We start from the raw sequence: 22052 nt of genomic DNA on the forward strand, positions 1-22052 counted from the left end.
CTCTTCGGTGAAACCCAGGAGCACGGGTATGGTGTTGACAAACCTAGAAACATAACCGGGGCGAACCGGGATTCGAACCCACAATCAAAGGTTTCTGGCGTGCCAAGGGGACGCAACTCTGCACAGAGAATCGCGGCGCCTTAGACGACTTGGCCCCCATATACGTAGAGATACGTCACACTATATCATAGTAGGATATTATGTAGCGGACATAACATCAGAAAACCACTCTCACCAATATTTTGGACAATCCGTCATATCAAAGTAGGATATTGTGTAGCTGACATTCCATCGACATATCACACTCAGCACTATACTGGTCAATCCATTATATCATAATAGGGTGTTGACATAAAGTCAGTATATAGCATTAAGCAATATGCTCGACAATCACTTATATTACAGTAGACTATTGTGTAGCTTACATACCAACAGTTCAATCACAATCACTAATATGCTAAACACTCCGTTATATTACAGGAGGATATTGTGTAGCTGACACACCATCAGTACATAACACTGAGCCATATGCTGGACACGCCTTCATATCACAGTAGGCGCTGAAGCTAAAGCGAGACTGTCTGACGTATTGATTTTACCGGTGTATGGAAATTATAATTTGTAACACGCCAGAATTGAGGCAGAGGGGAAGTTACCTTTCGTGAAGGCTGAAAGAGAAACTGGCTCAGCGAAATGCTTTGGGGGCGTTTTCGGAAGCACCTGGTGCTAATCAGTGCCTTGGGGTTCTTGATATTCTTGATCGCCACGGGAATATCCTCCGCTAGAGGCACAAAAACGTACAAAGCAGATATTAAGTAAGTATATTTTCATTGAAATGATTGTATTTTCAGACCCATATAACTAGACTAATATGATATGAGTTTAGCTAGGCTATTATAATATGCCGATTCACTTTTACACAAGGTGTTATTATCATCTCACCTGACTGAAAGTCAAGTGAACTTATTTTAAGAAACAAATAGACGTATGAAACAGAAATCTCACATGTTTGTTCCAACTAATGATGACACCTTTATGTGTTGTTGAACAACAAATATTTAAGATTGTTTGTTTGTTTGTTTGTTGTTTAACGCCGCACTCAGCAATATTCCAGCTATATGACGGCGGTCTGTAAATAATCGAGTCTGGACCAGACAATCCAGTGATTGACATCATGAGCATCGATCCACACAATTTGGATCGATGACATGCATTAACCAAGTCAGCGAGCCTGACCACCCGATCCCGTTAGTCGCCTTTTACGACAAGCAGTCACCTTTTACGGCAACCATGGGTTGCTGAAGACCTATTCTATTAAAGATCGTCCGACGTCGGCGTTGGCAACCACAATGTCGAAAAACCTATTTGTGTCCGATTTTCATCCACCTCTATTTAAACTCTTATGAAATTATTATTTTTGCAGTTAGTAGAGGAGTTTTAGTTTTGATCTAGGCCTTTGCACGTGTGCCATCCAATTAGCTATCTCAAATGCTTATCATCACACTGTTAAACTCTTCTCAATCTTTAGCATTTATCTGGAATATATTTGAAACTCAGCAGCAGTCTTTGCTGACGTTTTAAACTGTTGACTACATATCTAGGAACGATACGATGCAGTTATGCCATTTGAGAAGAATCTTACCGCGCTATAATGCTTATCATGTTTCTGATCCGGCTTTATGTTCACATTTTAAAATAATCCAATAATATTAGGTGTGTACTATATTTTGTAGTCGGTCTTGTGCATATTAAGTCATGGTAACCGCGAGGTGGGATAAGTTTTCACTGAAACATTTTCCCAGTGAGCTCGAGAAACGCATCGACAATACTTCAATTTAAATCAATCAATTATCTGTATATAATGTGTCACACGTGGGTTTCCTGATTCAAGACATCCTGTTAAGAACATAAATTATCAAAGGATAATGAATTCCCACGATCTCACACGTTATCACAATGATGAACAATACCAAGTAAGTTTAATAGAATTCGATCTAATTTTATTCTTTTTTAGCCGATTAAATAGTTCATGGATATGCTTTTGTTGCACGTGCATTGTTTTGTTTCCATGTTTACATTATATACTGTAACAGAGTAACAGAGTAGACAAGTACGAAAATAACAACTGTTGTTTATTGAACGGAGAGCTTCCTATGGAAACTATTGACTATTAATTCCTTCTCTAACTTTCCAATTTAATTCAGTTCCTATTTTGCCAGTTCTTCGAAACTGTTAAGAATAACGTCAACATGGTCACAAGGCAATGAGCCTGTGAGATGTGTCACATCTATCACTAGTTTGATACTTTCTCCATGTTAAGTCATATCCATCATCCTCCACTGGTTATCAGAAAAGTTCTATCTTAAGCAAAATGTATCTCATCTCATTGTGAGATGTGTATGCAATCCATACAATAAATATATATTCATAAATATATCGATGGGTATGGGGAATTGGCTCTCTATTTGTAGTGAATTGTTGGAAAATGTGGGGAGGTGTCCAACCCCCTGATACATATGAATGATAAGTCATTGAAAACATGTTTTTCTTTTTCATTTCATGGACTAGCAAATAGGTAAAAACATAATGAAATGATAAAATCTTTCCGTGGGATCGTGCCGACGTTTATGTTCACAAAGAAAGAACGTGGGTATTTCTTTGACATAAATAATTCAAAGCTGACGAAGAGCCAACGCGCAAATACAACCATCTACACCTGTATCGAAATGAAACAGGAGGTTGAATGTGCAGAGAGGTAAAATGGTGTAGCAACTGAATTGACAAAGAGGTCTTGAATATTAATAAAAATCGAAAAAATATAAATCTGTTAAAGAGTTATCCATGTTTTCTAAATGTCATTCTGTACTATCGATTATCCGAAATACACTATTTTGTAGTGCTTTCAGTTTCAAGTGTGGTAAGCTACTATCGAATGAATGTTACCGCGTGGAAAGGTGAAGACATCTGTTACATAGAAAGACGTATTTACATATATCTTCACGCGCTGGGCTATATGTATTAATATTCATACAGTTTAATGTTGAAATGTTGTATAGCACTTGCATAAGAAACACATTCTCCAGAAAAAAATAATGAAGCATTAAGAAGCCTGAAACATAGTTGTGACGTTCAAGACGTAATCTCTAGGGATGTTAACTTAACATCCATTGGTATTGCTCTGCACCTCTAATCTGTTCAATCTTGCAGTAAGACATTGTACACATCAATGGTCACATCTAAATAAATAACCCAATCGTTGATTAAATAATTACCCCAGAGAAGAGACTACGCCAAATGTGAACCACTGATGCTGTATATACCAGACGCCATCATTGAAGGTAGGGACAGAGGGCTGATACCACTAATTGTATCTTAAAGCAATACGCTGATGATCAAAGGAATGACGACAACCACAGGTGGTAGGGTTATGTTGTGTGATAATGACAACCTGAGTTGAGTTTTGGGTGTTTAACGTCCACTTCACAGTTGATGTATTTCGTAGACGGGGTAGGTGGGGAATAATACAAAGAATTATGTTAAAATACGTATAAATCATCATACCCAAAAAACTGTAACTGAAGGGAGAAAAATATATCTATATATTAATATCTATGTATTATATCTTAATTTATTATTACAAGAGATGGTATAAATTGGATAAATTTGGAAACGTTGATAATTTAAACCACGAGAATATTATATGACAGTATTATGGCAGCTGGTACAGGTACTGCTACCCTAATATAGTATTAACGAAATCGCTGGGGTGGGGAGTCGTGGTGGCGAGGCAGGGGGGCGATTGCTGGCAGTGAAAGGCTTTGACATTAGCAGTTGGCTGGATAATTGATGTTCTACGTTAGTGTTATGGATAAGTGAGATTTCGTGCGCGGACGTCGTAGAAGACAGTCCGCGCTGGATATTTCGTTCCCGATCCTAAATGGGAAAAAGTTTGTTTACATTATGAGATTTTGAAGAAGAGATTGTTTGGGATGTTCTAAAATTTGTCAGTGAGTTTAACATTAAGAATGAAGTTGATAATTGAGTCGTATATTGCTGGAGGGTTGAATGGAATGAATAGTTAGGAAATGTTGGGCTGATAGTGAGATGGGATAGAATGATATAGTTGAGAGTGGAAAGTGCTATAAAGTGGACAGTGGTTAAAAATATGATCTAGGTCTTCGGGAATGAGGCAGTTTGAACAGTTACCATTTAGATGTCGTTTTTGCTTATATAGATTATAGTTTACATTTGTATTGCCACTGATGACACGGGATATTATTTCATGAAAGAAGGTCGAATTGTTAAATTTGTGGCTTTTATAGATTGGTTTATTAAAAAGAGTCTTAATCCAGGTAAAGTTAGAATTTTAAATAAGATATTGAAAATTTTGAATTTTGATAGATTTCAACTCGGCTTTAGAAGTGTGAAAATCAATGGGTGGGGATGGATGTGGTATGGCAAGTTTTGTTGCAATGTCTGCAATGTTGTTACCAGGTGTGTTGAAGTGGCGAGGTACCCATAGTAGACTTATAGATTTGTTTTCTGATTTTAATTCTGAAATGAAATGGATGATGTTGTTGATTAAATCGGGTCGGTTTTTTAAATATTTGTTTTGAATTTGTTTAAGTGAGCAGAGAGAGCCTGCAATAATTTAAAAGTTGTTTTGTTTAAGGGTTTGACTAGATGGAGGGCTGTAAGTCTGGCTAATAGTTCAGCACTATTAGTATTAGTGTAATTTTTATTACGATATTTGCTTGTTATTGGTTGAGCCTGGTCTACTGGATACCTAGTCCCGTGTTATTGTGTGTGTGTGTGTGTGTGTGTGTGTGTGTGTGTGTGTGTGTGTGTGTGTGTGTGTGTGTGTGTGTGTGTGTGTGTGTGTGTGTGTGTGTGTGTGTGTGTATGTGTGTGTGTGTGTGTGTGTGATGGCCAGTTGGTATGTATGTGGTTAAGTACTAATGATGTTAGGTTGTGTATGTAGTTTACTGTGTAGTGTGGTAGCTATTTCTGGTGCTGGTTAATCAAGTATTTTGTGTTTGTGTGGTGGAGTGTGTTTCATGTTAATGAGGTTATGGGTATGTAATAGTTTGTATAGGTGAGTCGGGTGGGTTTGTATTTTTTTATTGTAGATATTTTAATGTTGTCATATTTATGTGTGAGTGTTTTGTATAAGGGGTTGTGTTGGGCCCCAGCCCAGTAGTTTAAGCTAGATTGATGTCTGCGTTGTGTGATTGAGAGTGTGCCTGTCATTAGTAATAGTGTATTGTGGACAGTACCAGTCCTGGTACCTGTGGCTATTCTAAGGGGTTTATATTGGACAGATTTTAGTTTATTGATATTTTTACTTGAAATTCCACTAAGGACCGGGGCGGCATTATCTATTTTTGATTGTATTTGTGTTTTGTATATACTAAGAAGTGTTTGTTTTTCTGATCCCCAGTCGGTGCCTCTGATGGACCTTTTAGGTTTAACTATTTTTCGCAGGAGTTGGCCAGTTTTGAAATATGGGGAGTCCAGGTGAGGCGTTGGTCAAATGTGACTCCTTGAAGTTTTGCTTCTTTTTGGAATGTGATTTCTTCATTGTCTAGGTGAAGTTTGGGTGTAAGATAAGATGTCAATAGCCTTTTTAGAGTTTACTTGAAAGCCCCACTCAGTAGACAATTTTTAAATACTGTTTAGTGCAGACTGTATTTAAGTTTTAATTAGGTTGAATGATTATGAGGATGTACAAAAGGAAATATCGTCTGCAAATTTTGCTGTTGATATATTATTGTTTGTAATAGAATTTGGAACAATGTCGTCAATTATGAAATAAATAATGTCAGCGACAATATGCTACCTTGTGGGGTACCTTTTTCTAATTGGTGGGTATCTGATAATGTTTCCTGGGATTTAACTGTGATATTTCTGTCCGTTAAGAAAGTGTGTATGAAAATTAAAATTCTCCCATTGATGGCTTTATTTTCTAATTATTGAATGAGGCCATTATGCCAAACCATATTGTAAGCTTTGCTGAAGTCTATAAATATGGCCAGTGTGTATTGATTTTGTGCCTGTGATGTCCTAATGTCTTGTTCTAAATGTAAAATGTGGTCTAAAGTTTGTCTATTGTTTGTGAAGCTACTCTGGTCTGGGCTCATAAGATTGTTTACTGATCCAAGAAAATTCAAGATATTAATTCGAAATAATGTTACATCAATTAATCGAATCCAGTTATTATATGAAAAATTATCCCTTACTGCAGAGAACAATTCAAGCTTAGAACAAGATTCACAATTATTGTGCAACACTTGATTTTCAATGCCTACGCTCCTTTGCCTAAACTGATGTAAGAATAAGTCAGATCTACCAACACCCTGTTGAAGCCATACCTCTGCAAATCCGTAAGAAAACAGCAATGATTTAACCTTGAGTGCCCAGCAAGCGTTGCCATTCTCTGCCCTTTTATATTGAAAACTATACGTTTTTTTCAAACTATCTTGTATCAATAGTCGAAGCCAAAATTTTATAATTTTTAAATAATGTGACACTTTGACGGAGTTTCTCATCACGACAGATTTTACAAAGCTATTTGGTGTGTTTCTACTAAAACCCAAAGTCAATTTACAGAATTTACTGTGCACATTTTCAATGTCAGGTGATGCATGGAATCCCCAAACTTCCAATGCATATGTCAAAATTGGTAACACTTTTACATCAAAAATTTGAAACAGACATCTGGTGGCAGATATGAGAATTTACCTAGTCTAGACTGAAGGATTTGAATCACCTTCCAAGCTTGCTTGGCTAATGTCTTCTGAGTTAAACTCCACGAGCCAGAAGAGGATAACTGGACACCGAGATACTTTTAATTCGATACTGTGGTGATATCATCATTACCTATCTTAAATTTTTCTTGATTTCTAAGTTTTCCGCCATTTCTAAAAATGACAACTTTACTTTTATCAGTATTAATAGTAAGTTTCCATTTATCACAATATATAGATAGTTTATCAAGTCGCTTTTGAAGACCAACAACTGACACGTCCATTAAAATAATGTCATCGGCGAACAACAAGATGAACAGTTCTAGAGTATGTAAGGTAACACCATGAGCATCACACTCCAACTCCTCGACAATGTCATTTATAAAAAATGAGAATAAAAATGGAGACAGCTGACATCCCTGTCTAACACCTGACATACAATCAAAGAAATCTATAAGACCACAATCTAATAAAACACAATATTTGACAGATTTATACATATTTTTAAGAACTCTAAATACTCGTCCCTTGATACCACCCTTCCATAGTTTGAGAAATAAACCATTTCTATACACAGAATGAAATGCCCCTTTTAGATCGATGAAAGCACACTATAGTCGACCTTTTTTGAAGGAAAGATATTTACTGATCAATGTCTCAACAACAAAGATGTTATCCGTGGTCTGAAAACCCTTTCTGAAGCTAGATTGTTCTCCAACGATACAACTTTCCTGAAACGCCCAGTTATTCAACCTGTTACAGAGAATTTTTGCAAAAATCTCACCAGCTACGTCTAGGAGTGTTATAGGCCTATAGTTTTGGGGGTTGCAATAACATTAAGCTTTTCTTCATTTGTATACTCACACACAAAAGAAACGCAAGTGGTTTTAAGCAAATAGGTAACAAACACGGAACCATAATTTGATACGAGTTTTATCATGTAGTGAAGCCTGATGGTGTTATCAATATTTGTGGTTGCATTTTGGAAGCTCCGAGTAAAATCGCAACATATAAAACGAATCGCCAAAACGCACCATTTCAATGAATATATGGGTATCATGCACCCATTTCTCGCGAAATCGAAAATGCACGAATAGTCACGAACTGTAGTGGGTATAAAACTGTGGCCTATTCTTGGACCTACCTCTCCTTGGTCAACAATGCCACGCCTAACTCAAATTCAGAGAAACCAGGCTATCGGACGTTTGGAAGCTGGAGAGTCTGTCCAAGATGTTGCCCGTCATTTCAACGTTAACATAACCACAATTTACCGTCTCCTGCATCGATACAATGCTACACAGACCACAGATGACCTTCCTCGGAGCGGTCGTCCTAGGGTCACCACACCTCGACAAGATCGGCAGATTACCCGTCAACACCAGCGACATCCGTTCCTAACTGCAAGTGAAAGTGCTCGACAGACCATAGGAACACATAACCGACACATTAGCCGGGACATTGTGATCCGACGTCTCCGTTCCAACAACCTCAGATGTCGTCGACCAGCACGTCGTCCTGTTCTCCAACCACGGCATCGACAAGCACGACTTCAGTGGGCACAGGGTCATCGCAATTGGCGTCATCGTGAGTGGAGGCGTGTCATCTTCTCTGATGAAAGTCGCTTTTGTGTCTCCCATGCAGACGGAAGACTCAGAATTTGGCGGCGTCAAGGTGCTCGTTTCGCTGACAGAAACGTTGTGGAAAGGGATCCATGGGGTGGACCTAGCGTCATGATATGGGCAGGGATTGGACTTAATGCGAGACGTGGACCCATGTGCTTTCTGAATGTTGGTCAAGGTCGGGGACACGGCGTCACTGCTCAGCGGTATATCGACCAAGTGATCAGACCCCACGTTGTTCCATTTTTTGCACAACATCAACAATTTCCAGCAGGACAACGCTCGTCCCCATGTTGTCAGAGTTACCATGGCCTTTCAGCAACAACCCAACATCCGTGTTCTACCGTGGCCAGCCCTCAGCACTGATCTGAACCCCATCGAACACTTGTGGGATGAGGTTCAAAGGCGTCTGCACAGTGTGCGCCCAGTCTGAATGTCGATGAACTACGCACAGCTGCTCTGGATGTGTGCAGGAGGATCCCTAGGGCCTTCACAAATCGTCTGATCCACTCAATGTACAGGAGATGTGTGGCAGTGATCAATGCTTATGGTGGTCACACCAGGTATTGACTGACATTTGGGGTATTGACCCGAAACTGTGTAAGCCCTTAACATTTGAAAAAAACCCAACTGTCTTCTGCCTTTTAATCCATTAAACTGTCTTCTGTCAAATTTTTGTCAATCTTGCCCTGTTAGTATTTCTTTTCTTTATTGTTGAAAATAAATAGCAAGTATACTGCATTCTCGGTTTGCGTTTCTTTTGTTTTTTTTGGGGGGGGGATTTAAAGATTTTTTTAATGGGCAGTGGTCGCTGTCCTTGCCGTAAAAGGCAGCTTGGCGTAAAAGGCGACTAACGGGATCGGGTGGTCAGGCTCGCTGACTTGGTTCATGCATGTCATTGATCTCAATTGCGTTGATCGATGCTCATGATATTAATCATGGAAATTTGTATCACTATATATTTGAAAGTAATTGATACGTTTCAAATCCTATTTCGTTTAGCGATTCCTCTTTTACATGTAACCAACACAGGCACGCTCACAGACAGCTAGATTTTCAAGCGATTAACTTCTAAATGCGTTAATATGATTTGGCATTCTGTAATTGTTACGATGTTCTAGTATAAGCATATACACTTAAATCATGCTAAATATGATAACGATCCAGAGATAAATTAACGCAAGTCAGATTGGTATTTTATCCTTGGTTACAAATAATAGTTAATTATAAGTTCACGTTTTTAAACAGTTTTTCATAAGATGAAGGAACAGACTAGCAATTAACACTATAACCGTGGTGCAATCGCGTTACTCAATACAACCCAAAAGTAACACTAAAAAGGGCGCGGTTTTTAACTATTTATTTCTTATTTTATTATACCAGTTAATCATGTATTGATTCAAAAGATTTATATCACAAATTTGATTTATGATATCATGTTATATTAATTTATATCGCAAAATCGATTTTACATATCAGTAAAATAATTTATTATATCAAATAATGTTTGCAGGATATAAACAATCGAATTTGTGATATTTGAAAAATCAAATGTAGTTTTTGATATCACAAATTGTGAGAATTACATTCGCAATAGTGCTTTGTAATTGTGCGCCAGCATATTGGTAGATATAGAGGTTATCACGCGAGTGTGTTTGGGGATGGTAATATAAATATCCTGCATTAGGAATAAACATTGTATTTAGCGAGCCTAGGGAAGTTACTCTAACCCTAGTCTGTGGGACGTCACGGCCACGTTCAGACGTTGATGACAGTCGGTCTGTCCTGTCATAACGTTAAGAAGTGCAATCGGATGTACAAACGTTAAACCCAACTCAATCACTCACTCACTTAATACTAATGGATACGTAGACAGAACGAGTTGTAGGTACTATTCTAATGAAACAGAAGATCTTATACATATATTTTGGGAATGTAAGAAAGTGAGCTCCATCTGGCGAGACATGGAAATTTGAATATCGCACAAAACCAAAAACACGGTAACAATATCCAAAGAAAAGGGTCTTTTGGGGTTATTTATCGAAAAAAACGATCCTTTTAACCTTATCATTATTCTGTGTAAACGAATTATTTTCAACTTTAGAAAAAATAAATATCCAATTTATACAGAAGGAGCTCACTTAATTTGATAAGTTAACAAAGTTTACTTCCGTCATTAATTGTAATAGAGATTACTTTAATAAGCTTTGGTCAAGTTGTCATGCTACATTTCTGTGAATTGTCATGCAAAACCGTGTAAGTGCTCTGGAAATATAAACAAATTATTTAAAGAAGCTTCTTTTCTTATTGCATCATATCCTCCTGGCTATTATAGGAACATAACATTTAGGATTACAGATGTATCATTGTGTTATAATGTGATTTGAATATTATTATTTACCATCTTACTTTCTACATGCTTCACAAGAGATGTTTTATGTTTACATGTCACCATGAATTACAGTTTTTGCTTGTGACCCCAACACAATTGACAAATACTCGATTGTAAACACATGCTTGTAAACTATTAATGTACGTTGAAAAGAATATATATTGTGAATGCCACAATGATGTATCAAGGATCAAGTAGAAGATATATTGACAGCAGTGCTTGGAGTTTATTCAACAGAACTGTAAAACAGCACTACTTTATCCCTTTTAACTGACACAGTCAAACATTACAATGACGGACCGCCTCCGTGGTCTAATGGTAGAGCGTCCGCCCGGACAGCGGAAGGTCTGGGGTTCGATCCCCGACCGCGTCATACCAAAAGACGTTAAAAGATGGTACTTGTTGTTACCCTGTCTGGCGCTCGGCATTAAGGGGCTAAAACAAGGACTGGTCGGCTCGGAGTCAGTATACTGTGTCTGAGTTGGGTATTCATGTTAAACTGGGGCATTGTATCTCAGTGAGCTAGCACTATAAATTGGCATCAGTCCGGACTAGTACAAGCAGCCACATACACATACATACACGTGCATGCACGTCGCTATATAAGTGCAATGATCTTGGACCCGACGTTAAACGCTATTTCACCTCACCTCATTATAATTACTTCCTTACTTAAGTAAGAGATTTAACGTGCGCTTTCCGACTGTAAGGGTATGTTGCACACGGGCCCGCCAGACCATTTAGTGTAGCTCCGAAATGGGAAAATAAAAGGAGGGTGCAACCCGGGAGGGGGGTTTTAGGGGTTGCTTATATTGTTATTTTGAGATTTCTGAAATTTGGAATAGGTGCCAAGGTGGGGAGGGGACTAAGGGAGCCGTGTGTGGTGTGTGATTGCTGGTTTGTGTAGTTTTGGTTTTATAGGTGTGTTGTGTGGTTTTAGATACGATTGATTAGACCTGTTTTAATTAGTTATTTTGGGGTTTAGGATTGATTCTAGAGTGAGTCCCTTGTTTAAGTTTTGAGTGAGTTGTAGTGTTGGTCTGTGTGTCTTGTAGTGTGCAGTGTATGAGGTTAGGTGAGGTTAAATTGGGTTTAACGTCGCGTACAAGATAATTGCACTTATATAGCGACGTGCAACATGAATACCCCACTCAGACACAGTATACTGACTCCGAGCCGACCAGTCCTTGTTTTAGCCCCTTAATGCCGAGCGCCAGACAGGGTAACAACAAGTATCATCTTTTAACGTCTTTTGCATGACGCGGTCGGGGATCGAACCCCGGACCTTCCGCTCTCCGGGCGGACGCTCTACCACTAGACCACGGAGGCGGTCTGTGCAGTGTATGAGAGCTTGTTCTGGGGTTTCTTGCTGGGTGCAGTGTGGGCATTTTCCTGTTGCGTGTCGTTTAGCTAATTTTAGTTGAAAGTTTAGTTTGGTATGGCCTGTCTGTAGCTGAGTTATGATTTTATCGGTTTTTTTTGGATGGGTGTAATACTTTTGGTTTAGTTAGGGGCTTTTTTAGAATTTTCCTAATTTGACAATTTGAATTTTGGAAGTTGGTTTCCCATTTTTTTAGATTTTTTGTTTAGTGGTACTTTTGATTTCTGACTTAGAGATTGGAAGATTTAGGCCTATGTCTGGTAGTTTTAGGGATAATTTGGCTGCTTTGTCTGCGTTTTCATTGTCGAAGATTCATACATGAGCGGGTATCCAAAGAAATTCTCTGTTTTTTTCCGGCCTTAGTTAGGTCGTTTGAGCTTTTAAGTATTTGATTTATTAGTTTGGGGCGATTTTTAGTGGTTTTATTTTTGAGAGCCTGGAGACCACTGAGGGAGTCGGTGAGGTTGAGGATTTTTTTAATGGAAATTAGTTTGTGGGTTGTGTAGGGCTGAGGCCAAGCCCATAAATTCGGCCGTTAATATGGATTGGTTGTTTTGGAGTCGGTATGTTTGGGTTTGTTAAGTTGGCTGTGCGATGTGGACGCCGAAACCTGTGTGTTTAGAGATCGAATCTGAAGATCCGCTTGTGTATATGTGGCACCAATTTGGCCATTTCTCGTGTATGTATGTAAGTGTGGTGGTTTGGGCTATGTTGGGGTCTGTTTGTTTGTTTAGTGTGTCTGCTGGTGATGTGTCTATTTTAGGTATTTGAAGTTTAGGGGTGAAGATATTGGATGGTTTTGTGTTTTGTTTGCGATTGTTTAGCTTGTGGTCTTTTAATTAGTTTGTTATTCTTTGTGAGATTGTGGCGAGTAGAGGGTTTTTGCTGGCTAACGCTTAGTTTTTTGGGCTGATGTTCTTTTTTAAGATGTTTTGGATTAGGGGTTTAGATTGGGACGCAGCCAAGAGGTTTAGGTTTAGTTGCTCCCAACGTAATTCTAGCGGGATTTCTCCCGTTAGAGCCTGGAGTGAGGTACCATGTTGAGTTCGGGTGATTAGTTAAAGGGCCTGATGCTGGATGGAGTTTAGTTTTTTATTTAGAGAGTTATTTAATGTGTTGTATATGAAGCTGTCGTAGTCAAATTTTGATCGAATTAGCGAAATGAATAGTGATGGCGGTCATTATGCAATGCCCATCTAAAACACAACCCCGCGCCCACGTCTACTGATCCCTTCAGGCGGTACGGCAATTAGTAGAACCTTCTGTCTCACATTAATCCTCCATGATACAACATACTCTCATTAAGTAAATGCTGCCCTTTCTCAGCATCACAGCTACCGAGCTGAGGCAAAGAGGTGAGGTGAGGTGAAATGGGGTTTAACGTCGCGTCCAAGATTATTGCACTTATATAGCGACGTGCATGTGCGTGTGTGTGTTTGTGTGGCTGCTTGTACTAGTCCGGACTGATGCCAATTTATAGTGCTAGCTCACTGAGATACCATGCCGCAGTTTAACATGAATACCCCACTCAGACACAGTATACTGACTCCGAGCCGACCAGTCCTTGTTTTAGCCCCTTAATGCCGAGCGCCAGACAGGGTAACAACAAGTATCATCTTTTAACGTCTTTTGGTATGACGCGGCCGAGGATCGAACCCCGGGCCTTCCGCTCTCCGGGCGGACGCTCTACCACTAGACCACGGAGGCGGTTCCTGAGACAAAGAGACCCAACCATCATAAAGTACTTAGGGTCCAAAAAAAACAATACTCAAACAAACCTCACCGGAAGTCGTACTACAGTGTAATGTCAATTCACACAAACTTTTAACAGTCTTGAGGGACGCCCTAATCTTGATCGAAATGATCAGAAAGGGTAGAGCCCACTCGTACTTGAAATTGTCTGTTGTTTAAAAATTCAGATATGAACTGAGGTAATCTGCCCTTCAATCAAAATTCATGCAAATCTTTTTAGAAACCATGTTTCACGTTGTATCATATGCCTTCACTAGGTCGAATATGATTGATACAGTATGTTGTTTGTTGACAATGGAATGTTTAATAAATGATTCTAAACGCACCAAATGGTCAATGGTACTTCTGTTTTTTCGGAAACCACACTAGATGTCACTCAGGAGGTCATTGGTCTCCAGGTACCAGACTAACCGATTGTTGACCATGTGCCATGTGGCCATGTGGTTTCACAAACACAGCTTTTTAAATTATATTGGACGGTAATTGGATGGATCTGTATGATCCCGTCCCGGCTTTGGTATAGGAATGATAATGGCATTGTGCCTCGAAGGAGTGAAATTTACGGTTGTCCATACTTCATCAAATATATTAAGCAGCGTTTCGAAACTTGGGTAAGTGTTTCGGGAGCTGATAATGTATGTTAGAGTTAAATATGACTATTTTCGTTTCATGTGCTTTTTGAAACCTCTTAAATGAGGATTATAATTGGATGATGAGAAATGATTTGCCAAAGTTTCACCAAGCTTTTTGGCAATTTCAGATTAAGTTGTTAAAAGTGTATTACCATGGTGAACTCCAGATTTGGATCCTTAGCCCTTATCTTTTGAATCATGTTCCACACCTTGGACATGGGTGTGTGGGAATTGATTTTAGATAATATTTGGTCCTTGATTGACGTATACTAGTATTTTGTTGAAAGGTACGTCTCGGGTTCGCGCCCGTGATTTTTACGTTATTCAAGTTGTGGACAGTGGGATGTCGGCGGAAATACTTTTTGGCTTCTTCCTATTTTTTCTAGCTAGTTTACAATATTTATCGAACCACGGTTACGTATATGAGGGTTTGCGTAGGACTTAGGAATGTTTTCGTCTCCAAAAGCATTTAACTGATCTGAAAAAAGTTGTAAAGGATCAGGAACATTCCTAAAAAAAGTCAGGTTTTAGTTTTTCAGTACATAGTCTTTGTCAAAAAGACCATTTGGCCTTTGTAAAGTTCCACCAAGTTGAAGGTGGTTCGTCAGAGGGATTGATAGTTGTAAGTATTGTTGGAAAAAACCGGTCACTTCAAAAATGGATGCGGGTTAGAAATTTATGATCTTCAGTAACCCATGCCTTTCTTAAGAGGCGACTAACGGGATAGGTTGGTAAGCCTTGATGTTGTGCTTGATGCATTTTCATTGCACCCCAATTGCATCATACTGCTGGCATATTGCTGAGTGTGGCGTGAAACAACAATAACAACAACAAAAATATGAGGATCACACCCAAAATAAAATTACCGACACGACGATTTGTCTCTGCACGAAGCTAGCTGGTAATGTTGGATTAAATAACCCAGAAACTCTTCATGAATACCAGATACACAATGATTTTCTAATGTGACCTCAAAATGCCAAAGTCTCAAATATTTGCTGGAACAGATTCGATTGTGTAAACGTCAAGGCAGCTATGTCAATGTTATGAATGAATGCAAAACGTAAGCTCCAGTGAGAAAAGAGATGTGAAAACATCATGTAAAATTAATAATTAACATCATGGTATAAAGCGTCGAATAATTTTGACAAACGCACTTTGCACTTTACCAATATTTTCGAGAACTAAAATTTACTTTTAGATTGATGTTATGTATATGAATATATGGAATCAGGCTGATCAAAATGGAACCTTCTAATTCAGTGACCCGTGAAGTTTCCGGGGTAGAATAGGTCTTCAACAACCCATGCTTGCCGTAAAAGGTGACTATGCTTGTCGTACAAGGCGACGAACGTGATCGGGTGGTCAGGCTCGCTGACTTGGTTTATGCATGTCATCTATCTCAATTGCGCGGATCGATGATCATGATATTAATCACTGGATCGTCTGGTCCAGACTCGATTAATTACAGACCGCCGTCATATAGCTGGAATATTGCTGAGTTCGGCGATAAACAACAAATCATCAACAACAGCAAAATACTGCGACTGTCGGTTTGTCAGCCCAAAAGATATGTCATTGTCCAGACAATTTCCTATTGGCCTCAGTCGGCTACTCGAAAAAGATTGACATGCGAAATGAATCCCTTGTAATGAATAGAATGTGTCCTCAGCACCCCACTGCTGGTCGTAAGAGGCGACCGAATCTGCATCATGGAACACTTTCTGATGACAATCAGAATCTGATTCACTATTTTGTAGGACATGGTTCAAAACAATTAGTAGTAAGTAGATGTGACTGGTTACTAAGTGAGGTAAACAGAAATATAGTCACTGCAGTGCCTTTATCGTGGGTGATAAACATCTGAAATCTGCATCACTTCGGGCATTCCTCTCACCTAAATCTGACACGTCTTGAGATAAATGGAATACAGTAAAAAGCGACGTTGAACCCAACTTACTCACTCAAGTAGTGCCACCATCAAGGGAAAATATATCTTCATCAAATTATTAATGTGATAAAAATGCTGTAGGTCTACCAAGCAGATGCTACGAATCATAAGAAAGCATAACGTTCCGATTTTCACTTTCAGGAAAAATGATTATCGCCGTGCATCCTACAACGGGGCAGACAAGTACAACGTCTTAAATGAAGACTTAGGTAATGACAAGTCCAATGATGAAGGTGAAGACAAGCACTATCGTCGCGACAACGAAACATTGGTGTACAATCAAAATTCAAACAAGGACAGAGGCCCTGATGAAGATGCAGACATGGATAGCCGACATGACTCCTACACAGGCAAGTATCAACACATAACAGGAGATAGGTGGATCGTCATTACAACGATTGCCTACCCAACATCTGATGTCAGATTCCTGGCTCAAGTACCGGGATGGAAAGTGGTGGTGGTCGGGGATACCAAGACACCAAATGATTGGACGTAAGCGATTCTATTTGCATAGACAAACTAAAACTCATTACCGTAATAATAGTGTAATAAGAACCTTTTAAGATTACAGTTTGAAGAACGTGTCTTAAATCACAATATAAACTCTCCAAAAATGTAGGTGTATTCAAAATTAACAGATGGTTACAGAAATACAAAGAGGTATCAAGTCATGGTAAAGGATTGATAAGAATAAGAATGTCGTTGGGTTTTTATTCCGAAAGTCATTCTTCAAATCTGATTATTCTTCTGGTGACCGATCATAACATATATACTCAACAACAAGAGTTCCTGTGACACCAATATTTTAGTGTATTTTTCAGACAAGTAAAGTTTGGTTTTCAATATTGTAGTACTTGTATGGAATCAAGTCACAAAAACGCAAATACTACAGAAAAGCATGCATTCCATGCAAAATGTGACTTTTATGCAAGCCCAATGCATTTCACTGCCCAAGAATGGTTAAAAAACGTGTGCGTTAACGGGATTCCATATGCATTGTTTAGCATCGTGCTGACAATAACCACTCAGAAATACAACAAAATTACGCAATTATTCAATATTTCGAAATGCCACGCCTGTCCGAAAATGAGCATCTGCGAGCCATTGGTATGCTTGAAGCAGGATCGAGTCAACGTCATGCTGCAAGACAATTTAACGTCCATAGAAACACCATTTGGTGTTTATGGCAACGTTGGCAACAGACGAATGCAGTCAGAGACCATCCTTTGAGTGGCAGGCCACACGTAACCAATAATCGACAACACAACTGGATTCGAACAACACACCTACGAAATCGATTCTAGGCAGCAACTGTGACAACAAGAAGCATCCCTTGCCTTCGACCAATATCTTCACAAACCGTACGTCGCCGCCTCAGATGTGCAGGGATTGGCGCCAGAAGACCCGGCAGACGTCCCATTGTGACCGGAAACCACCGTCAAGCACGTCTACAGTGGTGCAGACAGCGTCTACGCTGGACAGCCATGCAGTGGGGACAAGTTCTATTCACTGACGAGTCTCGTTTTCACCTCAGCCACAGCGATGGACGGATTCGAGTGTACCGACGTCGAGGTGAACGCTACGTCAATCATTGTGTCATGGAAGAAGATCGGTTCGGGGATGGCAGCGTTATGGTAAGGGGTGGAATCACTGCAAGACAGAGTTCCGTTTGATAGTGGTAGAGGTAAAAGTGACAATGGACAGTGCTACCCCGACGAGATCATCGGCCCTGTTGTTCTCTCGTTTTTGCGTCGTCATGGCCTTACCTTCAACATAACAACGCCCGGCCTCATATTGCTCGACTTGTTCAGGATTCTCTTCAACAAAACAACGTGAATGTCATCCCCTGGCCGGCTCGCTCCCCTGATCTCTCACCAATCGAGCACATGTGGGATGAGATGGATCGGCGCCTTCGACGTCAACCACATGTTCCACAGACACTCCAGGAACTTCGAAACATGCTCCAGCAGATATGGACAGATATCCCACAGGACTTTGTGCGACGCCTGGTCCATTCCATGAGACGAAGATGTGGTACTTGCATCGCATCCAGAGGTGGACACACACGCTATTGATTTGTAAATTGACATTTTGGCATGTTCATGTTTTTGTTATGAAATTACGCATTTTCTGAAGTCAGTATGGCAAATTAAACCATTTGAACACTTACAGTAGTCTTTTATCTGTTGCAAACCGAAATTGTTTCAGATTTGGTAAAAAAAACATAACTTTGCGTAAACTTTTATTCAATGTCACAGGAACTTTTGTTGTAAAGTATATATTTCATGACATCGGAGAGTAGAATTGTTCAACAGCGTTTGAACGAAGGAAAGGTGTAGCTAGGTTATGGCTTTCGATCATGCCACTGGCCTGGTTTCCAGGCATTTCAAGTGCCCCTACTGTGAAATTAATGGAATGTGCTGAATAGGGCATAAACCATGCTCACTAGAGATGCATTTTTTAGTAATTTGTCATGTTTCTTGTATGTGTTTTGCAGGTTACCAAACTGTGTTTATCTAAGTGTAGAAGACCAGCGCCACCTGGGATTCAAGACAGTGTCTCTCCTTCCCACGCAAAACTATGCCAGGAAGAACGTGGGATATTTGTTTGCCATTGCTCATGGTGCGAAGATCATATATGAAACAGATGATGACAATCGACCACTTGATTTACTTGAGAATTTCATCCAGGACGAAACGACGTGGGGACTGTTGTATAATGGGGGAAAACTTTTCAACCCATATCGTCACTTTGGACAACCCTCATTGTGGCCAAGAGGTTACCCTCTCAGTTCTGTTGGAGAGAATTTCTCAACTGAGTATACACTAAGTCACTGGAAAACCCCGTCAATGCAGCAGGGTGTGGTCAATGGTGACCCTGATATGGATGCGATTTTCAGACTCACCCGGAAGATTACAACTTCTAAACTCAATGTGGCGTTTGATGGAGAAGCCCCACCAGCACTTCTTCCTCCAGGAGTGTTCGCTCCCTATAACTCCCAGAATACCCTCTTCCTGTATGATGCATTGTGGTCTCTCGTGCTTCCAACCACTGTTACATTCCGAGTGTGTGACATTTGGAGAGGCTACATGGCTCAAAGGTTAATATGGGAGATGGGTGGAAACTTAGGATTCTTTCCTCCAAATGCTTTTCAGGTAAGGAACGCCCATTCTTACCTAAAAGATGCTACTGAAGAAAAAGATCTGTATTTCAAAACAGAACGTTTTGTGGCCTTCTTACGTGTGTGGACATGTGAATCATCTAAATCCTTCTTTGAATGTATGACACAGTTGGCATCTGACATGGCCCAAAACGATTTTTGGGGGGACACTGATGCGAAACTGATTTCATTTTGGGTCCAGGACCTCAAAGCTCTTGGGTACAAGGAACCAGCAAGGGTTGCATTTTCACAAGTCGGAACTGATTCGAAATTGTCAAAGCCAGAACGCCAAACTGATCAAGAGTTTCGTGTCAAATTCTGGGCATCTGAACAGTCACCACCACTGATATATTCAACAATTAAGGAACAACGTGGCTTTACGTCGCATGTCAGTCAAATATCTTCATATTGCAGATTTCAGTCGTTAGAGGTGAATGCTGTGAAGGGAATAAGAACCTATCCTCATCTCCTTCTGATAGTAGTCTTTAAGTCGCCCAACTATCAGAACCTCCAGTTTATAGAAACATATTACAGTGTCCACTTCCAACACATTGTCTATTGTGGAGCCAACAAAAATCAGTTTGAGAATCAAGCTAATCTCCTCTCAAAGCCTGCTTCCTTTCTTGAGATTGATATTGGTGATAGGTGGATCGCTCAAAACTGTTTAACTCAAGCAATGAAAATGCGGTATAACGTTGAGGGCTATCTTTATACTGACAGTAACATACTACTGAACACATGGACTCGATACGACCTTCCCTTAGGCCAACTCTGGCTTGGCAACTCATCAGTTCAGCAGCAAAGTTCAAGTGGGTTTATGTTTCCCAATCTTAAGGATGGATTGGAAGCTATTGTTAAAAAGTTTAAATTGCCAGATGGGAATAGATATAGTGCTTTTGCACAAAAGCTATTGGATAATTTGGAGAGCAAAGTCGAATTATTTAACGGTGGGTCAGAAATTGCTTATGTCCCTAAGATATACAAACAAGACGTCATGTATTTTGTCGAGCATTTTTCAAAATTAAGTATGCCCGGTGAGTTCATATTTCCAACTGTGTTTGGTGGTATTGAAAACTGGAAAAACGTTCATAGATTAACAGAAACGTATTTATCGTATGATGGAAACAGTCAAGACATGAAAACATTTTTGGCTTTAAAGGACGTGCTTCATTTGCCCAGAACAACATTTATGCCCAAAGGAAGAAACTTCTTTTGCAACACAGTCTTCCCACTAACTTTGAATAATCATTGAAATACAGGCATTGATCGTGTTATTCATTTGAGATTGTCTACTGGGATAGAGACCTACCATTTATAAACATTCACAATTAGATAGAAATAAGCCATCCATATGTATTTCATCGAACTTTCTCATCCCCAACGTCAACCTGAAGAACAGTGGTCGGGCAAAATTGAAATAGAAAAAATAGAAAATTGAAAGAACATAAAATAACGTTTTTCACTAATTATGTAACCTATATTATGACATTCTTAAGTTAAAACACTTGGTGTCAACCTATTAATTACTTATTGACGTAGATCGAGTCGCTTTGCTCCGGTGCTGTTTTTTTTATGAATGTGCAATTGTCTTTATCACATCAGGGCATATGTTTTTACAGCAGCAGGGGAAATTGAGATACGAAAACATTGTATAATTTCACGTCAGAATAGAAATTAAGGGCGAGCAGGAGACGGGAAACAAATACGGACAGCCTAACCATCATAAGGGACAATTCAAATATATCCAAAATATATCATTTTCGATATCTTGTTTCCCCAAATATATACAATTTAGCATATTTCTGTATGTCCACACATACAATTTGGTATATTTTGAATAGCCAAAGAATATCCAAGGTTTGTATATATGGATAGATTTTACACTACTTCATTCAGTTTCTTTCTTTTACTTTAGTGAGGGATTATTTGGTTGCATACAGTGTGTGGTTGATTGATGTTTTCTTATATCTTCATTGAAAATGACACTAATAATTATGTACCGGACAGGATTCTTGTGGATGTTACAATACTATTTTGAAACTATTTTCATTGTGACAACTATACTGGAGGGTTATACTGCAATAATTTGTATTGATTGATGTCGACAGTACTTTACATAATAAAGAAATAGAACATTTGAGCAGACTTTAGTAACAGAAAGATCAATAATGACATAGTTAATATGTATGCCAGCTTTTTACAAACAAGAATATATATATATATATATATATATATATATATATATATATATATATATATATATTTATATTTATACAATTAGTTCACTAGTAGTCTTGTACAGTGACAATAAATACAATACAATCAATAAATATAATAGTTTGCGTTATATTTAGTCATGGTAGAATGATGATAAACATAGGTAACCTACCTCTACATTGAAAACACAGTATGTTTATCT

The 22052-nt window shown here is 39.1% G+C and overlaps 1 protein-coding gene across 1 annotated transcript; it reads left to right on the plus strand.

The window, feature by feature from the left end:
• The first annotated feature begins 657 nt into the window (after positions 1-657).
• LOC124150046 (probable glycosyltransferase STELLO1) lies at positions 658-21835 on the plus strand. Its single transcript, XM_046521934.2, has 3 exons — positions 658-815; positions 16615-16965; positions 18971-21835. Exons 1-3 carry the CDS (start codon positions 694-696, stop codon positions 20883-20885), a joined length of 2388 nt encoding a protein of 795 aa, XP_046377890.2. The 5' UTR covers positions 658-693; the 3' UTR covers positions 20886-21835.
• The last annotated feature ends 217 nt before the right edge of the window (positions 21836-22052 follow it).

The sequence above is a fragment of the Haliotis rufescens genome, unplaced genomic scaffold, assembly GCF_023055435.1.
Source record: "Haliotis rufescens isolate VD_foot unplaced genomic scaffold, xgHalRufe1.0.p SCAF_25, whole genome shotgun sequence".
In the NCBI taxonomy this organism is placed as follows: Eukaryota; Metazoa; Mollusca; class Gastropoda; order Lepetellida; family Haliotidae; genus Haliotis; species Haliotis rufescens.